The 21,845-nt window shown below is 39.9% G+C and overlaps 1 protein-coding gene across 4 annotated transcripts in view; it reads left to right on the forward strand.

Annotated features, from left to right (window-relative positions):
* LOC135220929 (major facilitator superfamily domain-containing protein 1-like) overlaps nt 1-21,845 on the forward strand; it is a 178,478-nt gene that overhangs the window by 111,995 nt on the left and 44,638 nt on the right. For all 4 annotated transcript variants that reach the window (XM_064258585.1, XM_064258589.1, XM_064258587.1 and 1 more), the window contains exons 8-9: nt 7,307-7,520; nt 21,347-21,444. In XM_064258585.1, coding sequence (XP_064114655.1) covers nt 7,307-7,520; nt 21,347-21,444 — 312 coding nt within the window. The remainder of the gene's footprint in view (nt 1-7,306; nt 7,521-21,346; nt 21,445-21,845) is intronic.

Consider the following 21,845-nt stretch of genomic DNA (forward strand, 5'->3'; position numbering starts at 1 on the left):
TTACTATGTGCGCCGTTTCTAGGATCACACTCTTCTGCATGAGTCCTGGAGCTACTTCAGCCTCTAGTTTTTCCAGATTCATTTTCAGGGATCTTGGGATCGTGCTTAGTGTTCCTATGATTATGGGAACAATTTCCATTGGCACATCCCATATCCTTCTTATTTCTATTTTCAAGTCTTGATACTTAAACATTTTTTCCCTTTCTTTCTCTTCAACTCTAGTGTCCCATGGTATTGCGACATCAATGAGTGATACTTTCTTCTTGATTTAGTCAATCAACATCACGTCTGGTCTATTTGCACGTATCACCCTATCTGTTCTGATACCATAGTCCCAGAGGATCTTTGCCTGGTCGTTTTTATAGAAGTTCTTTTCTGTTCTTCTTATTGCAGCTTTTTCTGTACTATTTAGGTTGGCGAGTAATGCACTTATTCGATACATATGAAAAGTCAAGATAAACGAATTTTACAAAGTTCATATATATTGAAATCTGGAGAACAATGTCAGTAGATTAATACAATTCTAGTTACAAAGTTACAATACACATCTAAGTGAATATTTTATGCCGACGTTTCTTCTGGATTCGACCAGATATATTCAAGGCTGTGGTTTTGAGTAGACTGATGATATTTTCAGTACTACCCTAATTTATAGTCAGGAGGTCAGCCGGGGGTATCCGTGAGCTGAGTTTTCATTGGCCGGGGGTGCAGTGCTTCTTTGCTATTGGTGGCTGGAAGGAATCTTCAAGCTACTTTTCAGCATTGAAGCTCTCACTGTTGCAATCTAGCAGACTGTCAAAGCTGGACTGTGATGTCGGCAGGTGTGTCGTCACTGCGAGCCGAAGCCAAGTTTTCATTGGCTGTTGGACGCTGTGTGACGTCACGGCGGGTTGAAATTTCATATGCTGCCGGGCGACTGGTATGATCAGGTATGACTTGGTTGGTGTCTTCTCTTGTTCTGGTATTTCCATAGTTTGGTATATATCTTTGTACGATTGTGGGGAGGAAAAACACTTCTTGGGTGGTGTTCAGAGAAGGCTTTTCCCATTGAATGAGGAGGGCCTCCAACAGGCAGAGATGGTCTCTGGTCTGGCGCTCTCCCAATTATCCTTGTGTTTTGGATAATTCCGTTGCGGGAGATGGCTTCATTATGTGCGGCTGAAGTATGGTTCCTAATGGCCCCTTCCTGTGCATGGCAGGAGATACTCTCAGACAGTCGTTTGTGGTCATACCAATACGTATAGGCGCCAGGCATCCACGGGCAGGGCATACAAATTGGTATACCACATTAGTCTGCTTCAGAGGGTCTCGCACTGACTGAGTTGGGTTATTCCTCATTATCAGGTCCCTAGTTCGGCGGTTCTTATGATAAATTACGAAATCGATGGATTTGTTTTCCTCAGTAGGGAAGATGTTTTCCATAATGATCTTCTTCATGGCCTTATCCTCTTGGTACTGCAAAAGCATCGTAGCCTTGTAGAAGATCTTGATGCCATCCTGGGGCTGGGGCTGGGGCTGGGTTTGTTGGGCCTCACTTCTATTGTACCATCTGTCCAAGTCTGCTCTCACTTCTTTGTTGACGAGTTTGTTGAGATACCCATTGTTGACAAGCATCTTTGAGACACGGTCTAGTTCTTGGTGGGTGCTCTACCAGGTAGAACAGTGGGTAAGAGCTCTCCTTATGAAAGCCCTGACAGTCGTATTCTTGAATCTGTCGGGACACTCGTGTCACCATTGAGGCATATGCCTAAGTTGGTTTACTTCTTGTAGACCAAAGTCTGAAGGCCATTTTCGGTCTTACTAATAAGGACGTCGAGGAAGGGGAGCTGGTTGTTGGTACTTAACTCGACAGTGTAGCTGAGCACACTACACCTTTGGAACGTGCCGGACAGCTTCTACCTCTTCCTCATCGTCGGCTTGAACGAAGATGTCGTCTATGTATCTTCATACTTGCGGGGACGTCGTATTTGCTTGAAGACTGTTACCTCCACTGTTCCCTGTAAAAGTTGGCAAATAGAACACCCAAAGGAGATCCCATTGCTACACCATCCATCTGGTAGAACATCTGGCCTCTGTGGGTGGAGAAGGGGGCTTTCTTCGTGCGAATCTCGAGGAGGGCCTGCAAGGCAGCTTCAGGGATTTTAAGTGGTGGGGTTGATTGGTCCCTATAGACACGGTCTAAAATCATGCCTATAATTTTATCAACTGGGACGTTTGTAAACAATGATTCCGCGTCCAGTGAGGTGATGATACCTGTTCCTGGGGAGTCACAAATATCTTCAAGAAATTCCGCTGACGAACGTCAGTTATAGCTACTTATGACGTATGGAGTCAAAATATGGTTCAGACGTTTGGCTAGGGTGTAGGTGGGGGCTGGTATTTGGCTTATAATGGGCTGAAGAGGGTTTCCATTTTTGTGAGTTCTTACATTGCCATACAGGTATCCCAGATTTTAGTCTCCCAAGATAGGCAGATGTACAGCGTTTTTTGTGGCATTTACAGTACTGATGATACTGTTGGCTTTTCTCTTAATGTTTTCGGTGGGGTTCTTCGTCAAGCGCTCGAACCTGGTTTTGTTATTATTATTATTATTATTATTATTATTATTTTTTTTTTTTTTTGCCTATCACAGTCCTCCAATTCGACTGGATGGTATTTATAGTGTGGGGTTCTGGGTTGCATCCTGCCTCCTTCACTTTTCTTACTATATATGCCGTTTCTAGGATCACACTCTTCTGCATGAGTCCTGGAGCTACTTCAGCCTCTAGTGTTTCCAGATTCATTTTCAGGGATCTTGGGATCGTGCCTAGTCTTCCTATGATTATTGGTACAATTTGCAGTGGCATATCCCATATCCTTCTTATTTCTATTTTCAGGTCTTGATACTTGTCCATTTTTTCCCTTTCTTTCTCTTCAACTCTGGTGTCCCCTGGTATTTCAACATTAATGAGTGATACTTCTTGATTTAGTCAATCAACGTCACGTCTGGTCTATTTGCACATATCACCCTATCTGTTCTGATACCATAGTCCCAGAGGTTCTTTGCCTGGTCATTTTCTATCACTCCTTCAGGTTGATGCTCGTACCACTTATTACTGCAAGGTAGCTGGTGTTTCTTGCACAGGCTCCAGTGGAGGGCTTTTGCTACTGAAGGACACGATCAGGAAAGAATATATGCAGAGACTCAAGGCGATACTCAAGTAAAAACTCAACACAGGAAATATGATAAAATCCATAAACACAGGCAGTGCCAGTAATCAGATACAGCACAGGAATTGTGGAATGGACGAAGGCAGAACTTCGTAGTACAGACCAGAAAACAAGGAAACATATGACAATACACAAAGCACTACACCCAAGAGCAAATACGGACAGACTATACATAACATGAAAGAAAGGAGGGAGTGGACAACTAAGCATAGAGGACTGCGTCAACATCGAGAACAGAGCACTAGGGCAATACATGAAAACCAGTGAAGATGAGTGGCTCAAGAGTGCATGGGAAGAAGGACTGATAAAAGTAGATGAAGACCCAGAAATATACAGAGACAGGAGAATGACAAGCATAACAGAGAAATGGCACAACAAACCAATGCACGAACAATACCTGAGACAGACTAAAGAACTAGCCAGCAATGACACATGGCAATGGCTACTGAGGGGAGAGCTCAAGAAGGAAACTGAAGGAATGATAACAGTGGCACAAGATCAGGCCCTAAGAACCAGATATGTTCAAAGAACGATAGATGGAAATAACATCTCTCCCATATATAGAAGTGCAATACGAAAAATGAAACCATAAACCACATAGCAATCGAATGTCTGGCACTTGCACAGAACCAGTACAAAAAGAGGCGTAATTTATTATTATTATTATTATTATTTTATTTATTTATTTATTTTTTTTTTTGCTTTTTGCTCTATCACAGTCCTCCAATTTGACTGGGTGGTATTCATAGTTGCATCCTGCCTCCTTAGGAGTCCATCACTTTTCTCACTATGTGCGCCGTTTCTATTATCACACTCTTCTGCATGAGTCCTGGAGCTACTTCAGATTCCTTTTGAGGGATCTTGGGATCGTGCCTAGTGTTCCTATGATTATGGGTACAATTTCCACTGGCATATCCCATATCCTTCTTATTTCAATTTTCAGGTCTTGATACTTATCCATTTTTTCCCTCTCTTTCTCTTCAACTCTGGTGTCCCATGGTATTGCGACATCAATGAGTGATAATTTCTTCTTGATTTTGTCAAGCAATGTCACGTCTGGCGCCGTGGCAGAGTCGTTTAAGTCGTCAATGGACAAGTTAAGCAACATTGGGGCTGGTCAGTCGTTGGATTTGTGACCGCTTTCCTTGGTGTTGATTCCTTGGGAAAGGATCTTTACCATAATTTCCTCATTCTACTCAGCTATAAATGAGTACCTATCCCTGATGGGGTAGGGTCCAGCTATGGGTTAGATAGCAAAACTCAGCAATGATGGAAAGAAATGAAAGAATAAACGACAACGACGTAAATGGAACCTCTGGCAACAGAGGAGCTTTGTCCGGCAACCAGGTATTCAGCTCAATGAAGGGAAGACGGTCAGGTAATTGGAGGTCGTCATCCAGCAACTGGCCACCACAATGACAGTAACCAACAGCCAGAGACTGGAGCTACAGGAGCAAACCAGATGAAGAAATTAATTATTATTATTATTATTATTATTTATTATTATTATTTTGGAAGGAAGACCCCCTCTTTCAAACAAGTCTTATTGAAAGATATTGCTGCATCAGCTGCATTCAACTTGTAAATAGTCTTCTCTATTTTTCTAATAATAGCTTTCTCTCTGCTATTACAACTGGCGAGTATTGCGCCGTATATTACTCATCAGGAGCAGTCAATTCCAGGGATAATTGTCACAAATTTATTTTATTTGTTTACAGTAAATTTATTTATTTGTTACAGGGATAATTGTCACAAATTTATTTATTTGTTACAGTAATTACTCCTGATGAGTAATATCGCGCAATACTCGCCAGTTGTAATAGCAGAGAGAAAGCTATTATTAGAAAAATAGAGAAGACTATTTACAAGTTGAATGCAGCTGATGCAGCAATATCTTTCAATAAGACTTATTATTATTATTATTATTATTATTATTATTATTATTATATTATTATTATTATTATTATTATTATTATTATTATTATTATTATCATTTTTTTTTTTTTTTTTGCTCTATCACAGTCCTCCAATTCGACTGGGTGGTATTTATAGTGTGGGGTTCCGGGTTGCATCCTGCCTCCTTAGGAATCCATCACTTTTCTTACTATGTGTGCCGTTTCTAGGATCACACTCTTCTGCATGAGTCCTGGAGCTACTTCAGCCTCTAGTTTTTCTAGATTCCTTTTCAGGGATCTTGGGATCGTGCCTAGTGCTCCTATGATTATAGGTACGATTTCCACTGGCATATCCCATATCCTTCTTATTTCTATTTTCAGATCTTGATACTTATCCATTTTTTCCCTCTCTTTCTCTTCAACTCTAGTGTCCCATGGTATTGCAACATCAATGAGTGATACTTTCTTCTTGACTTTGTCAATCAACGTCACGTCTGGTCTGTTTGCACATATCACCCTATCCGTTCTGATACCATAGTCCCAGAGGATCTTTGCCTGATCGTTTTCTATCACTCCTTCAGGTTGGTGCTCGTACCACTTATTACTGCAAGGTAGCTGATGTTTCTTGCACAGGCTCCAGTGGAGGGCTTTTGCCACTGAATTATTATTATTATTATTATTATTATTATTATTATTATTATTATTATTATTATTATTAGTTATTATTATTATTATTATTATTATTCAGAAGATGAAGCCTATTTATATGGAATTATCCTGCAGGTGCTATGGAATTGAAATTCAAGCTTCCAAAGAATATGGTGTTCATTAGGAAGTATGAGGATGTAAAGGGAAATACATAATGAAGAGATCTCACGTAAGAAAGTTAATGAAAATAGATAGATAAAAATATTTTAAACGCAAGAAGAATAGTATTAGGGTAGTAATGCAATGCACCTTTGCTTGAACTTCTGAAGTTCCAATTGCACAGAATCCTGTGGGAGGCTGTTCCACAGTCCAACAGTATGAAGAATAAAGGACTTCCGGAACTAAGGAGTTGTACAGCAAGGCTCATGTATTGCAGATTGGTGCTGCTTTTCAGCAAATCTGGTTCCTCTTAGCAGGCAAAGGGGATCAGGGGTCAATTGTGAATATGAAAGATCTCTGTTGAAATACAACTTATGAAAAAGTGACAAACACGAGACCATCTGTTGATGATTCAAGTCATAGCTGCTAATATATATTAGGAAACAGAAACCTCTCACCATGAACCACTCTGTCTAAAAGAGGTAAATCTTTGGCAAAAGCAGAGATCCAAACCAGAGAACAATATTCTAGCAAAGGAAGGAAAAATGACCTAAAATAGGTTGCACTGATTTTACCACTGTTATAAATATATGAAGCCTTACAAACAATACCTAACTTTAGTGCTGTATTTGCTGAAACTTTCATTAGATGTTTCTCAAAATTTAGATGTGAGTCAAAAGTAACACCTAGAATATTTAAAGCTTCGGACTTATTCAGCAGAGTCCCATCCACTTGAAAGGGAGGATGGGGTGGGAAATCTGTATGAGATGTGCTAATCAGTAGTGTTTTTGCTCTATTGGAATTCATCCTCATACCCCATCGACTTCACCACTCCCTGATGCAGTCTATGTCCCGAATGAGGCTGAGGGCAGCTGCATTTCTCATAAGTAGAGACTTACTACTCCCATAAATGTTCCATCATCGGCATACAGAACAATTTTTTTTTAGGCCAACAACCATATTACATAATGATGGAACAAATGTAATTTTTTATTTTAATTTTTTGTTCAGTACAAACCAATTGCTCTAATCTGATTGCCATCCTCCCTGCCCCATTACTGTTACATCTGGATGAAACTCACAAAGAATGATCCATGTAACTACTGAGGATCTAAAGGACTAGATGTTGGCATCATTCTGCCTGTATCACCAAATCTTATTTTAGAGCAGGATTAGCATGTCTGGGTTCCTTTGCATCGTTGATTAAGTTTGTTAAGTGGGTTTGTAATGAAAATTTAATTTTGCTTAATGAAATTTTTTCACTGAAGTGAAGCTAATTGCTGTACTCAAGTCAGCAAATGGCCATACATTAGTATAAATTATGGTGTTATTCTTGTCCTTATTGGTTTAACAATAGATAATGCTTATTTACTCAAAATATTTTATATTTTTAGGGTGTTCTTCATGCGGAAGTTTGATTTTGATGAGGCCAGTGCTAATGGAGTTAGCAGCATTGTTTATATAATATCTGCCGTGGCATCGCCCCTGTTAGGATTGCTTGTGGATATAACTGGACGAAATATATTCTGGATATTCTTTGCTGTTTTAGTTACATTAGGATGTCATGTTCTTTTGGCATTCACATTCTTGAATCCTTTCATTGCAATGGTAAGTGAACATTTAAGACTTTTGTGAAGGTGTAATTACTAATAGTAGAGCCTATAGCCAATTGCACATGCATGGTATATACCTGAGGTATATACCATGGGGTATGATATACCTTTAAGGAGTTTTGTTCCTTCTCCTTTGTGAACATTAAATCCAGTTGGTTCAGCTGATAGTACCTATATTATGGCCACAAGCTCAAGGTACAGTTATGTTACAAAGTATTGCATCAGATCCCTTTGTTTCAGATAAAGGCCAATGGCAGTACACACCCACACAGTAATTCCCCAGTCTTATGCAATTTGAGTTTTGCAAGTTCACAGACAGAAACTTTTCATTGAAACCTAACTATAATTGGCATAAGCAATTTTTTCACAGATATGTGACATTTGCAATTTTTGAAGTAATTTATAAATTTTGATGCTTTTATGTGTAAAAAAAACGCATGAAAAATTTCCAATTTAGCGGTTCTCTGGTATTATAACAATATTTTGCCTTAGAAATAGTGCTAAAGGAGCCTATTTCACGGAGCGACACGGGCCCTTCGCCCAGAAATAGATTTTTCCTATGTCAAAATCCCTTTAGTATAACTGGAACTTGGCCCGTTATGGCGCCGACCAGATCGTTGATAACAGAGTTCGCCAATTTTTATTTTTATTTTTGTACATGCATAAATATAATGCAAAGGTAGTTACAGCATGTAGAATTAGTGTACTTTTACAAGATGTGATACCCATTTGCAGAGTTACTGCATTTTTCCAAAATGATACCCCTAAAGAAAGTGTTTAATTTTTTAAGTATTTTATAAGTTTTATGCTTTTAAGTGAAAGATTGACATGGAAAATTTGTAGAGGCAGTCCCCAGTTATTGGCAGGGGGGTGGGTTCCATTCCGATGGCGTGACAATAGCCATAAATTGCAGATAACCGAAAATTGGTGATTTTCGGTTATTGGCGCTTCTGTTAGGTATGTATCGAGGCTAATACCTGATTATCAGTGTCATTAACCCTTAAATGCCGAGCTGGTATTTCCGAAAGTGTCTCCCATATGCCGGCGGGGTTCGGTAGTGAGCGCCGAAGCAGAAAAAAAAGTTTTTCAAAAAAATCACAGCACGCGTAATTTTCAAGATTAAGAGTTAATTTTTGGCTCCTTTTTTTGTCATTGCCTAATTTTTGGCTCCTTTTTTTGTCATTGCCTAATTTTTGGCTCCTTTTTTTGTCATTGCCTGAAGTTTAGTATGCAACCATCAGAAATGAAAAAAATATCATTATCATATATAAATATTGGAATTTATGACAGCACATAAAAAAAATCGTGCTGTGAGCAAAACAGTTAAAGCTAATGAGTTAATTTTTTTTCGTTGTATTGTACACTAAATTGCGATGATTTTGGTGTTTAACAAATTGTAAAACGATCAAAGCAACACAGAGAAAATATTATCACAAAATGATGCAAGAATTCTTAATGCGCGGACTTAAAAAAAGTTGTTTTCAAAAATTAACCATAAATCGAAATATTGTGCTAGAGACTTTCCGTTTGTTGCAAAATGAAGGTAATTGATTGAATATTACTAGACTGAAAGAGTTGTAGCTTACAATTGCATTTTTTGACCATTTCGGTCGAGTTAAAAGTTGACAATGTCGAATTTTTTCTATTTATCGTAATTCATATGCAAATTTTCAAAAAATGATAAAAGCTACAATCATGAGTTATTTTTTTTTGTATTCTACATGAAATTGAGCACATTTTCATATATAAAACTTTATGTAGCAGCTAATATAAAATGGTGTAAACATTACGACAAACTGACGAAAGAATTTCTGATTTTTTCAGCAGTTACCACGAGGTTGTAAGGAAAGTGTTTTTCAAAAATTCACCTAAATCGAAATATTGTGTTAGAGTTTTCCAATTTGTTGCAAAATAAAGGTCAATGATTGAGTATTCCTAGAATGTAAGAGTTTTAGCTTACAATTGCATTTTTCAACCATTTCGGTCGAGTCAAAGTTGACCGAAGGTTGAAATTTTGGCACTTATTGTGATTTATATGAGAATATTTCCTAAAAGGTAAAAGCTACAACCATGGCTTGTTTTTTGTTGTATTTTACATGAAATTGCGCACATTTTCATATATAAAACTTTATGTAACGGCTAATAGAAAATGGTGCAGACATTATGACAAACTGACAAAAGAATTTTTGATTTTTTCGGCAAGAGTTACCATGCGGCCGTAAGGAAAAATTTTTTTTTTTTAAATTCACCATAAATCGAAATATTTTGCTAGAGATTTCCAATTTGTTGCAAAATAAAGGTAAATGATTGATTATTACTAGAATGTAAGAATTTTAGCTTACGATTGCGTTTTTTTACCATTTCGGTCGGGTCAAAGTTGACCAAAGTTTGAAATTTTAGCATTTATCGTGATTTATATAAAAATATTTCAAAACTAGTAAAAGCTACAACCGTGGCTTGTTTTTTGTTGTATTTTACATGAAATTGCGCACATTTTCATATATAGAACTTTATGTAACGGCTAATATAAAACGGTGCAGACATTATGACAAACTGATGAAAGAATTTCTGATTTTTTTCGGCAGAGTTACCTCGCGGACGTAAGGAAAAAGTTTTTTCAGAAATTCACCATAGATCCAAATATTGTGCTAGAGTTTTCCAATTTGTTGCCAAATGAAGGTAAATGATTGAATATTACTAGAATATAAGCCTTTTAGCTTACAATTGCATTTTTTTTACCATTTCGGTTGAGTCAACGTTGACCGAAGGTTGAAAATTTGGCACTTATTGTGATTTAAATGAAAATATTTCAAAAAACTGATAAAAGCTACAACCATGGGTTGGTTTGTTTTTTGTTTTATTCTACATGAAATTGCACACATTTTCATATATAAAAATTTATGTAACGGCTAATATAAAACGGTACAAACATTATGCCCCCCAATCTGATGAAAGAATTTCTGATTTTTTCGGCAGAGTTACCATGTGGACGTAAGGAAAAAGTTTTTTTTTTTAAATTCACCATAAATCAAAATATTGTGCTAGAGAATTCCAATTTGTTGCAAAATGAGGGAAAATGATTGAATGTTACTAGATTATAAGAGTTTTAGCTTACAATTGCGTTTTTTTACCATTTCGGTTGAGTCAAAGTTGACCGAAGGTTGAAAATTTGGCACTTATTGTGATTTAAATGAAAATATTTCAAAACTGATAAAAGCTACAACCATGGGTTGTTTTTTGTTTTATTCTACATGAAATTGCACACATTTTCATATATAAAAATTTATGTAACGGCTAATATAAAACGGTACAAACATTATGACAATCTGATGAAAGAATTTCTGATTTTTTCGGCAGAGTTACCACAGGGACGTAAGGAAAAAGTTTTTTAAAAAATTCACCATAAATCAAAATATTGTGCTAGAGACTTCCAATTTGTTGCAAAATGAAGGTAAATGGGTGAATATTACTAGAATGTAAGAGTTTTAGCTTACAATTGCATTTTACAACCATTTCGGTTGAGTTGAAGTTGACTGAAGTTTGAAATTTTAGCACTTATCGTGATTTATATGAAAATATTTCAAAACTGATAAAAGCTACAACCATGGGTTGTTTTTTTGTTGTAGTCTACATGCAATTGGACACATTTTAATATATAATACTCTATGTAACGGCTAATATAAAATGGTGCAAAAATTACGACAAAGTGACGAAAGAATTTCTGAGATGTGTCGCTGATGCTTTTTAGTGCTAGAAGAAAGAAATTTGCGCATGCGCGCCTGGGTAACCCTTGTAAACAAAACAACAGCTTGATCCGTGAACTCCCAGCATCCCTCAAGGTGTGTGATTCATAATTTTTCGCCAAGTAGGCCTATAACTATTTTTCCGCGAATATAAAAAAACTTTTAGTTGACGTAAAATATGTCAATTAAGCACACGACAGACAATTTTAGTCAACATAAAATACATCCAATAGGTGTGTAAGGTGTTAAGCAGAAGTTCATCGCTAGACAAGACCCGCAAAACTGGATCGCTGATAACCAAGTCCACTGATATCCGGGGACTGCCTGTATTAAAAAGCATTTACAGTCAGCCCCTGCTTATGAGGGGTCCAGCTTACGACATTCCTAGGTTACGACACTTTTCAAATATGTTCATCACAAATTATTTCCCAGTTTTGGGATTATGATGCCAATCTAACAGAAGAATTATGGCTCCAAAATGGTGAAGTGATAAAAATTTAGTTTAGTTTTTTTTATGAAAAAATTAATTAAAATGCAGTTTTCATCGTTTTCAAAACACCGAAAGCAATTTTCGGCTAACAACATGGCATAGGAACAAACCCATCCTACCGGGGACTGCCTGTATTAGCATTTTTGTGAATGTACCAAACTTAGGCAAATCCTCACCTTGCACGAGGGGTTCTGGAACCTAACCTTGCGTGAGTTTGCAGTATTCAGTTAGTGGTATTTGGCAACCATTTGCCAGGCAGGGCAGGCACACAGAGACACTTATTGTATTTGCCCTGAAATCTTTCTGAACTAAGAATTTAGTGTTCAGGATTATTATAAATGATTGATGTACTGATGTTACCTAGGACCATGTCCATTTGTTTTAATGGATTTTCAGTTCAATTTTAGTAAAAGAAAGCAGGTCTAGTTTGAATTTTCCAAAGTACTAGTTACATTGAATGGTAGTTCATATTGAAGTTTATGATAGTGTCTGATGTTGAGCCTGATGGGCGAAGCCTGAAACAAATTGATCTTAATTATGGAAAAATGATTCAATTTTGGTAAAGTTATGTGACAGTCAATAGATTGTGTGAACATGAGTAAATACTTATATGGTGGTACCTCGTTTGTTGAATTTTTCTTATGTTGAACAATCTTGTTTTTCGAATGAAACTTTCTAGAAATTTTTTTATCGATTGTCAAACAAATGCTTGTATTTTGAACTGACCAGTTTTTGTGTTTATAATTGTATTTGATGTCCTACTGTGTCCGAGAAAAACTGATTAACAAGTGTTTTCATTCACAATATGTATATAGTTGTTCATATGGGGAACAAACCTTCAGTTTTAACAATAGGATAATCTTTCAGTGCCAGTTGGAAACCAGTTAAAAACAATCAAAGATTGTAAAGCAAGGAATCTGTGGCATCTGGCACCCTATAATATGAGGTGGAAGCTGGTCACCAACCAAGCTTGGGACCTTGTGACGCATCAGTCTTTCTTTGACTGCCTTGGAGAGTAGCCGCATTGTGCTTTCCTTCCCAATCCGGTTGCTTTGTTTACCCATTATTTCTTTGCATTTTATAGTGTTTGGCATCTTCTTTTACAGATCACCATTCATCTTGCACTAGGTGCCGTATGAATTTTTGCACTATCTCTAATCCATGCCCTGAATGTCGTTCCTGGCCTATATCTCTGTGGCAGGCTTTCTATAAGAAGAAGGAACACCGTAGGGTGTCGTCTTGCCCCATCTTGGGAAGATTTTTCCCTTCCCCAAGCGAACATTTCGGCGTCTCGTTCCAGTAGTTTTCCTCCTGCATCTTTTGTTATGTCCCCGTCCTTTTCTTCCATTGTTTCATCTTTGGAAGTATTGGGCAGTGGACAGGATAGTTTCATGTTTAATGAGGGCCCCTTCTCTCGTGGGTGATGATCTCACTCCCTCAGGAGAGAAGGCTCTCCCTCCTGCTACCTTTGTTTCAGATTTGGAGTCCAACAAGATGGCTGCAGTTTGTGCATCCCTAGGCCTACGGGATTCACCCTGTTTGGATAGTTTGTTGTTGCATTCCTTGTCTGCTCACCAGCCTCCCCCAGCCCCAATCGTAGTACCTCCTCCTCTTGGCCTACAGTACTGTGGTATGTGAGTGATGCCTTCAAGCTGGCCGGATCCGTCGGCAACGTCTTCTGCTGGGTCACCGCTTATCTCCCTACCAGTGAGGCCATTGGCTCGTTATGCAATGCCAAATGTTGAGATGTAACTCCCAGGTTCCACTCAGCCTGTGACGTTGACTGCTGTGTTGGTTTTCCCTTCATCTCAGGCCGTGACATCATTACCATCCATGTCTCTGTCGTCTGCTCTGCATCCCTTAAAAAAGATGTTCTTTCAGGTAATGTTTAGTAAACTGGAGCCCGTTCTTCATGAGAGACATGCAGTCCCCCTACAAAAAGACATCTTAGGAGAGTGCCTTCCCCTTCTCCTAGCATGAAGCATCTAAGTAGGAGAGAGCCTTCCCCCACTCCATCTCCATCTCCTACTCGTACAATACTCAGATGTTGGAGGATTCAGGACTATGGTGTTTCTTCTTCTGAGAATGAGAGGAGTGTTTCACTGTCTTCTCTATGCAGATATGTCTCCATTGCACGTACATGTACATGTTCCAGTTTGACTTGGTTCTCCATCTCCACAGCCTACTAGAGTTCACTGTAAGGATGATAGAGTCCTGATCAAGAGTTAAAAATTGCCTTCCTCTCAGATGTCTCCTGTACCTTCTGAGATTTCTCATAACGAACGTGTGGGTGACGATGATGGTCGAGGACGTGAGGCGTTTTGGGTCCATGGTCATGCATCTCAGCCTTCTTCTCCCAAGATGACTAGACTTTCTAAGTCTCCTTCCCTGAAGAGTTCCTGGTATTGTCATTCTCTATCTAGAGATGCTGAGATGTAGTCCCCCTACAAAAAGGCATCTCAGGAAAGTGCCTTACCCTTCTCCTAGCAAGAAGCATTGAAGTAGGAGAAAGCCTTCCCCCACTCCATCTCCATCTCCTCCTACTCGTACAAGACTCAGACAAAGGATTCAGGACTTTGTTGTTTCTTCTTCCGAGAATGAGAGGAATGTTTCGCCGTCTTCTCTACAGATATCTCTCTTCATTGCACGTGCATGTACATGTTCCAGTTTGACTTGGTTCTCCATCTCCACAGCCTACTGGAGTTCACCGTAAGGATGATAGAATCCTAATCAAGAGTTCAAAGTTGCCTTCCACTCAGATGTCTCTTGCACCTTCTGGGATTTCTCATAACAAACATGTGGGTCACGATGATGGTTGAGGACGTGAGGCGTTTTGGATCCATGGACGTGCATCTCGGCCTTCTTCTCCCAAGATGACCAGTTGTTCATACGCGAACAAACCCTCGGTCTTAACAATAGGATAATTTCTAGCGCCTAGCTGGATCCGGTAAAAAAGTAGATGAAAGCAAGGAATCTTGTGGTATCTGGCAACGCATGTGTAGATCGGGTGAAGAGTGGTCAAATGCCGAACATCTACGCCAGTCTTTTCTTTACCGCCTTGGGACGAGAGTGGGTTTTTTCCTCTCTTGGCCTTTTCCCGGTTTTTGCCCGTTTCGTTCCTTATGTGTGTTTGTGTGTGTTTTTGCCTAATATTATGGCTGCTTCTGCTCCTTCTCGGCATCAGCGTTGGTGCCCCAGAATTCCTGGATTTCCGTGTACTCGTTTCTTGGCTTCGTCAGCGACGAACCCTCACATCACTTGCAGTAGGCGCCGTTCCAATTTTTGTATGATTACGAATCCTTGTACGGAATGCCGAGCATGGCCTTTGGAGCAGTGGAGGAAGTTTTATGGTAAGAGGGAACGTCGGAGAGTCTCCACTCTTCCTTCTTGGGAGGGCTTTAGTCCTATTCCCGATGTTTCGTCTTCCACAGTAGTCAACCCCCATAGTAGCGTTGCCCCTGCTTCTCCTTCCTTTTCTTCCATTGATTCGTCGATGGAAGTATCGGGAGTCGCCAGGGTATTATTGTAATCGTAGCCCCCCTCTTCTTCGGGAGTTTTTTCGGTTCCCGAGAAGGGTGAGGTTTTTTCATCATTCTCTTCTTTTCCAGAGTTGGAGGCGTCCAAAATAGCGGCGATTTGGAAGACGCTTGGGCTAGGGGGTACCCTGTCCTTAGGGGGGTTGCTAGCACATTTTGAGGAGGCTCGCACCCCCCCTCCCCAGTCCAGCCAGGCCATCCCCCCCTCCAGGCCTCGTCTCCACGGGAGTATTCCTCCGCCAGTGGCATCTCTTTCCCCCCTCGCTCAAAGGTCGTGACGTCACCGCCGCTTGTGATGTCACTCTCATCGATGACGTATCTTCCAGTCGCCTCCGAGCCGCCTCTCTTAGATATGACATCATCTCTGCCGCCCAGTTTGAAGCATCTCCCTTCCTTGTCTTCGGAGCCTTCTCTGGCACATCAGTCTGAGCATATGCCAGGCCGTGCTTCAGAGGCTGGACTCTGTTTTAGACGTGAAGTTGGCTGCCTTATCGGTTGGGAGGACTGTTAGGAAACGCGTTGCTTCGTCCCCGCCTTCCGAGAAGAGTGCTGTCTCCCTCTTCCTCTTCCCCCTCTATGCCTCGTGGGCGAGTTAGGCATTGGAAGGCTATGGATCTTGCCCTTCCTTCGCCGCCGAGGGAGGAACAGCACGGACGTGTTCCCGAGAGTGCTGTGGTTTCGGGCAGTGTTAGTGATGTGTGTTCTGCAGGGGTTGCTTCGCCGCCGAACCTCGTACGTGCAACCACCCCACCCCCCCCCACCCCGTCCTTGCACATTGCGAGCGTGTGGCAACCTCCCCCGTCCGTGCATGTGATGGTAGTGCCCCTTCTTCTCCCAGGCCTAATTGTTGCTGTAAAGACCTGAAGGCGCCTGTCAAGAGGTCGAAGGAAGTGAGCACGGAGGTGGTGCAGCCGGAGTGTTTGCTTGCTTCCAAGTCTTCCACTATAAGAGATTCTCCGTCAATCTCGAGTGCTCAAGTTTCCCCCCCACCTCACGTACGTACGGCCGCCACGCCCGTGTCTGTTCATGGCTGTCTGGAGTCACCTGTTGAGGTAAGTGATGTGCCTAATGTTTCAGTTGGTCCGTCTCTGAGGCTGACGCTTGGACCCAGCCCAGATAGGCTAGTAGAGATTTCAGTCTTTGCCTGCCTTCTGCGAATTTTGGTGAAGAGAACGCGTTAGAGGAGGCTACACATCCTTCTCATCGTCGGTCGCCAGTGCCAGAGCAGGAAGAAGGGGACACGCAGGAGTTTCTGTCTTCCTTTTCGGAGGTTGTTGATCTCATTTGTGGGTTCAACAATTTAGAAAGTAGGACTCAGGATCGGTCGTCCTACACTCCTTCTTGTTTGGAAGCCTTGGTGGGAGCTGCTCAGGACCCCAAATCGTCTCTCCAGCTGCCGTTCAGTCGGTCTTGCAGAAGGTTAACACCTCTGTTTCTGACTGCAACGGTTCACTTCACTCTAGGGGCTCTACCAAACTCCTACCCCCACCTCTCACAAGACATAGGAAGTACTATGCTACAAGCTCTGCATTTTTGTCGTCACGCCACCTTAACCCAGAGGTCATTCGCCTGAAGCCAGGTTTGACTTTGGAACAGGTGAGGTCAGTGGCTCCGTCCTTATCTTCGCAAGACGCCTTAGCTTTGGCATCTACGGCGGCCTCCATGTTGCAGACGGTTTCTTGGCTGGACCTCTGGTCTGTGGTGATTGCCAAGATAGCTTCTGAGAGGTCCCCTGATGGGTTGGTGAGTGCGGCCTCGATCAGTCTTTTGCAATCCGGGGGCAAGGCGTTTTCTTATTTGGCTCACCTCAGTGCCAATTTATGGGCTAATCTTCTTCTGGTTAGGAGGGACGCGGCTTTGTCTAGGATTTTAGTGGGTATTTCTTGACTTTTACCTACCAAAATAGGCCGCTTTCAACGTTTTAATAGGGGTTCCAACTATTCACGGATTCTAAAGATTCGGGAGGGGGCAGGCTGGTACGCCTCCCCTGCGAATATTGGGGGACCATTGTAGCTGAAATTCTCTTTCAGCCCTCTGTAAATTTCAGGAATTAGAACTGTCCTATTTGGTTGGTGTCATTGATGGGACTTCTCTGTCAGAATTGTGAAAGTTACCTTCTTTCTGAATTGACTGCAAAAGACAAGGTGCACACTCTCTCTAGTCTTTCACATAAGTAGTATTGTTTTTCCTTGGTTGAGATTCTGCTATTGATGAAAAACTTTTTCTCTCTCTTGCCATCTCAGGGACTTAAGGTCCCTAGACGGCTTTTGAATTTTGTTTGGGACATGCGAGCCGTTACGAGTCATTAGACAAAGTTTTTAGTTTTTCAGGAGTGCATCCCGTCTCTCTCTGGCATTGGCAAAGAGGATAGACGGGTTGCATGGATTGTCTTCAGCACCATCTGTCAAAGGCAGATTATTGGGTTGCAACTCTGTCTCCGGTATTGAATCATTCGGTACCTATTGGAACAGGTCGATTCCTTCGTGATTTTGTATGCCTTGGACGTTGTTTTTTTATTGATCCAGATCAATAATTACTTTGTCCTGTTGATGGGTTGCTGAACCTGCAGGGACTCGACACCCATCATCGGATGTCAGTTTTCCTTTCTCCACTACAGGCTCACCAATGGAGAAGTGTCCATGGACATGGCTGCCTTCAAATCCTACGAGATCGTGATCCTTGCCTCTGCAGATAGCTATGTCACTTGTGCACTCTTCCCGTGAGCACACAGCGCCAGTAGCTAGGTCCTTTTCATCACACTCTGAAGAATATGTTAGCCTGAAAGATAGATCCAGCCCAATGAGGACCACATTATATCTTTCTTCCTTTGGGTAAATTGCCCACAGGTCCTTAGAACTCCCTTTTCTTGAACTTGAGGTGGATATTCAACAAGTTGTGTTTGCTTACCCAGCTCCTTCAAGAGGACAAGTTGCATCTCTTGCCTATGGTGTGCAGATCTAGAGGTAAGAAGGATGCGAGAGTGACTGGTCTCTCCTCCTTCCCCCTCTCCGTCCTTCTACTTCCCTTCCCTCGGGTTGAGAATAGGACTTGAACTTACACTGGCTTGTCGGGTGGTTGATGCAGTAAGCTTTCACATTGAGTTTCCTTTCTATTTTTCTTGTCAGAATCATCCTGCTCCTTCCTCCAGCAAGGAGAGGAAGGAGATGTGGGCAAAAGGGCATGAACGTCTCGTTCTTTGCCTTAATGCCTCTGACTCTGTATATATTCTTCTCTGCTTTTCATATGAATTATGACTCCTCACTTATTTCAAAAAGGCCCAGAGGTCTGACTTTTGATCCTGCAGTTCTTAGACTCTGATCAATGTGTCAGAGGCAGGGCACTCCTCGCTCTTACGACCAGGACGAATAGCCCAGGTGTGCTGAACTCCAGTCAGTTCTAGAGATTCATTCAGATTCTTCCCTGCAAACAGTGAGTCTTCCTATTGTAAAGGACTGAGGGTTTGTATATCATGTAGGAACAAATCACAATTTTTGAAAGTAAATTTTATTTTTCCTAACTCTACAAACCCGAATTCCTTTACACTAATTGCCCACCTCATGCCACCCCTCAATCTGAAACATGGGCCGCAAGTAAATTGGAATGTTTATGTTTGGGCAGGCGGGTCTCCCCGCTTAACAGGCGGTTACTGCCTAACCACCTTGTTAAAGATTTTATGACTGTATCCAGCTGCCGCAACTATACCCTATTGTAAGGGACTTCAGGTTTTGTATAGTTAGGAAAAATACAATTTACTTTCAAAAATTGTGATTTTTAACCACTTTCAAGCTAGTGTTAGATTATCCTATTGTTAAGATCTCAGGTTTGTAACCTATGAAAAATGCAAATTGATTAAAAATTGGCCCTTTTAATGACATCCATAGTCAACAAAATAAATGAAAGAATGAAGCATTTCAATATAAAATATAGCAGAAAAGATGTACTAAATTGTAAGTCATTGTGGTGACGTCACATGCAGTTGACTTGGGACTGAACGAGGAAAGGTTGATATGTTGAGGAGAGAAGGAAAAAAGTCAAAATATTACTGTATGTATGTTAAATCAATAACAATTCAAATAAAAAAAGAAAATTTCACAATAAATTTAACAAAGATGAAATATGAAAACAAACAAATGCAATACAGGAACCATAAAAAAAGTCCTAATTGAGCCAGTGTTCAGTGCACCAAATGAGATGGTATAATTTAACCACATTTAGCAAAATAGTAAATGAAAGAACAAAGCTTTTCACTGTAAAATTTAGCATAAACGATTTACAAAATCATTCGTCATTGCAGTGATGCACAGCTAACTTGAGATAGAGGGAGGGAGCATTTATATTTTTAAGGAATAATGAATGAATGATTTCAAGTTACCATTGTCATGATATTGTTGAGGAAGAAGAGACAGTAAAATCTTTACTATATGTACATAAAAGCAGTACCAATTCACATAAAAAAATTAAATGCTATTAAACAATAAATTTAACAGAATGATGACTTCCTTGTTCAAAGTTATCTAATCTCTCTTTCATTTTCTTGAATTCTTTACTTATTTGTTTGCAAAATCCTCATGTTTATTTTAAATTCTGCTGTTTGCCAAGATTAAGTTGATATACTGTGGCATAACTAATCTCTCTCATGCACATAAGATCCAGGTGTAAACATCAACAGTCATGCATTCTGATTTCTCTCTCTCTCTCTCTCTCTCTCTCTCTCTCTCTCTCTCTCTCTCTCTCTCTCTCTCTCTCTCTCTGACACAATCAGATACACACTATTGATTCCTTTGGTTATCATTGTAAAATGTGAATAAAATTGATTTTGTTATCAACCTTTGCCTGAGCGCCTCAGTGGCGTGGTCTGTGTGGTGTTGGCGTGCCACCTCGGTGGCCATGAGTTCGATTCTCGGGCATTCCATTGAGTGGTGAGAGATGTGTATTTCTGGTGATACAAGTTCACTCTTCACATGGTTCGGAAGTCACGTAAAGTCATTGGTCCAGTTGCTGAATAACCACTGGTTCCATGTAATGTAAAAACACCATACAAACAAACAATCCACCTTTGCCTACTGCAACCATTTTGCTTTCCTCAAAGGGTTCCCATCTCTCCTCCCTCCATCTCCCAGCCAGCAATGCACCATTTTCACCAAACAGTTCATAAATTGTACACGAAAACAAAATTTTTGAAAGTTTTACAACTTATAACGTACTGTTTTATTATTTACATTCTTAATTTAACTTTTGTGAACACTTTAATAATAGTAAAAATGTGAAAAGGGGGACTTTTTGGGTTGGCTGGAACAAATTATCCTGATTCACATGATTTCTTACAGGGATATTTGTTTCATATTTCGAACATATTTAATTTGAACAGCCTTCTGGAACAGATTAAGTTCGAAGTGGGAGGTACTACTGTAGATCATTTACTGATTGTTGGTATTGAAGCAAGTAGAAAAATATCTTTATAACTATATGTATGTATAGTAGTACATTGGTTAATGCAGTAATGTTAGTGTCATATTTCTTAATTATTTTACAATTTTTATTAATTAGACCACTGATACAGAAATTTGCACTATTGATATTTGAAAGAAAGTAGTACAGTTAATGGTTAATTTCAAGTGGGTAAGAAAAGATGTTATCAAGGAAAATTTGAAATTTGTTTTAAGGTAAAAATACAGCACTGGATTAGATTAATGGTAAGTATTACTTCTATTTTGACATTGCTTTTCGATGGTTAGAGGGAATGTCTTTATATGAGTAGTATTCCTGTAAGGTGTTAGTTCTACATTTTTTTGTAAATAGCTGGTGATGTACTAGAATACAATACTGACTGTAGGTAATACTTTCTCATAAAACTGCAATACTTGTTTTAATTTTTGTGTATTTAGTGTAGGTATACATATTTAATTGAATCAGTACTAATTATTGTTGATATTTGGAGATACACATAAACATATTTTAAATGACAGATGTAATTCTCCACAAAAATGCTTGAGCTGCACATGCTGAAAAACTTATTGTTTTATGGATGACTCATTTATTCATCTCTTTGCAGAGTATTTTGGGCTTGGCATATTCTTTATTGGCTAGCTCCCTGTGGCCAATGGTGTCCTTGGTCATACCTGAAAATCAGTTGGGTTCTGCTTATGGAATGTAAGTTATAAAGTTTGATATCGTCTGTAAATGTAGAAATTAATAGAAAGAACATTTCCATACTTTTACAAGCATGCAGCTTCTTCTGATGTATATATATTATATAGTAAAGTCTGGTTATTTGGCATCCTTGGGTACTTGCACAAATACTCTGTTGAGTTGCTGGGGGGCATTGAGAGTGGTTAAGTTATCTTCCTTGTAGATACAGATTTACAGCCCTTTAGCCAAAGTTTTAAAAACCAAAAAACTCTAAAAACCAAAACTTTGCTTTTGGAGGGTAGAGTGTCATCGTAAGGTATTAAGATGAATGAACTGTAATGCCATTTGTTGCCCCATTTAATGTGAAAATATATGTTTACCATATATACTCTCATATCTTGTGACTGTTTGAAACGTAATTT

The sequence above is a fragment of the Macrobrachium nipponense genome, chromosome 2, assembly GCF_015104395.2.
Source record: "Macrobrachium nipponense isolate FS-2020 chromosome 2, ASM1510439v2, whole genome shotgun sequence".
Classification (NCBI taxonomy): domain Eukaryota; kingdom Metazoa; phylum Arthropoda; class Malacostraca; order Decapoda; family Palaemonidae; genus Macrobrachium; species Macrobrachium nipponense.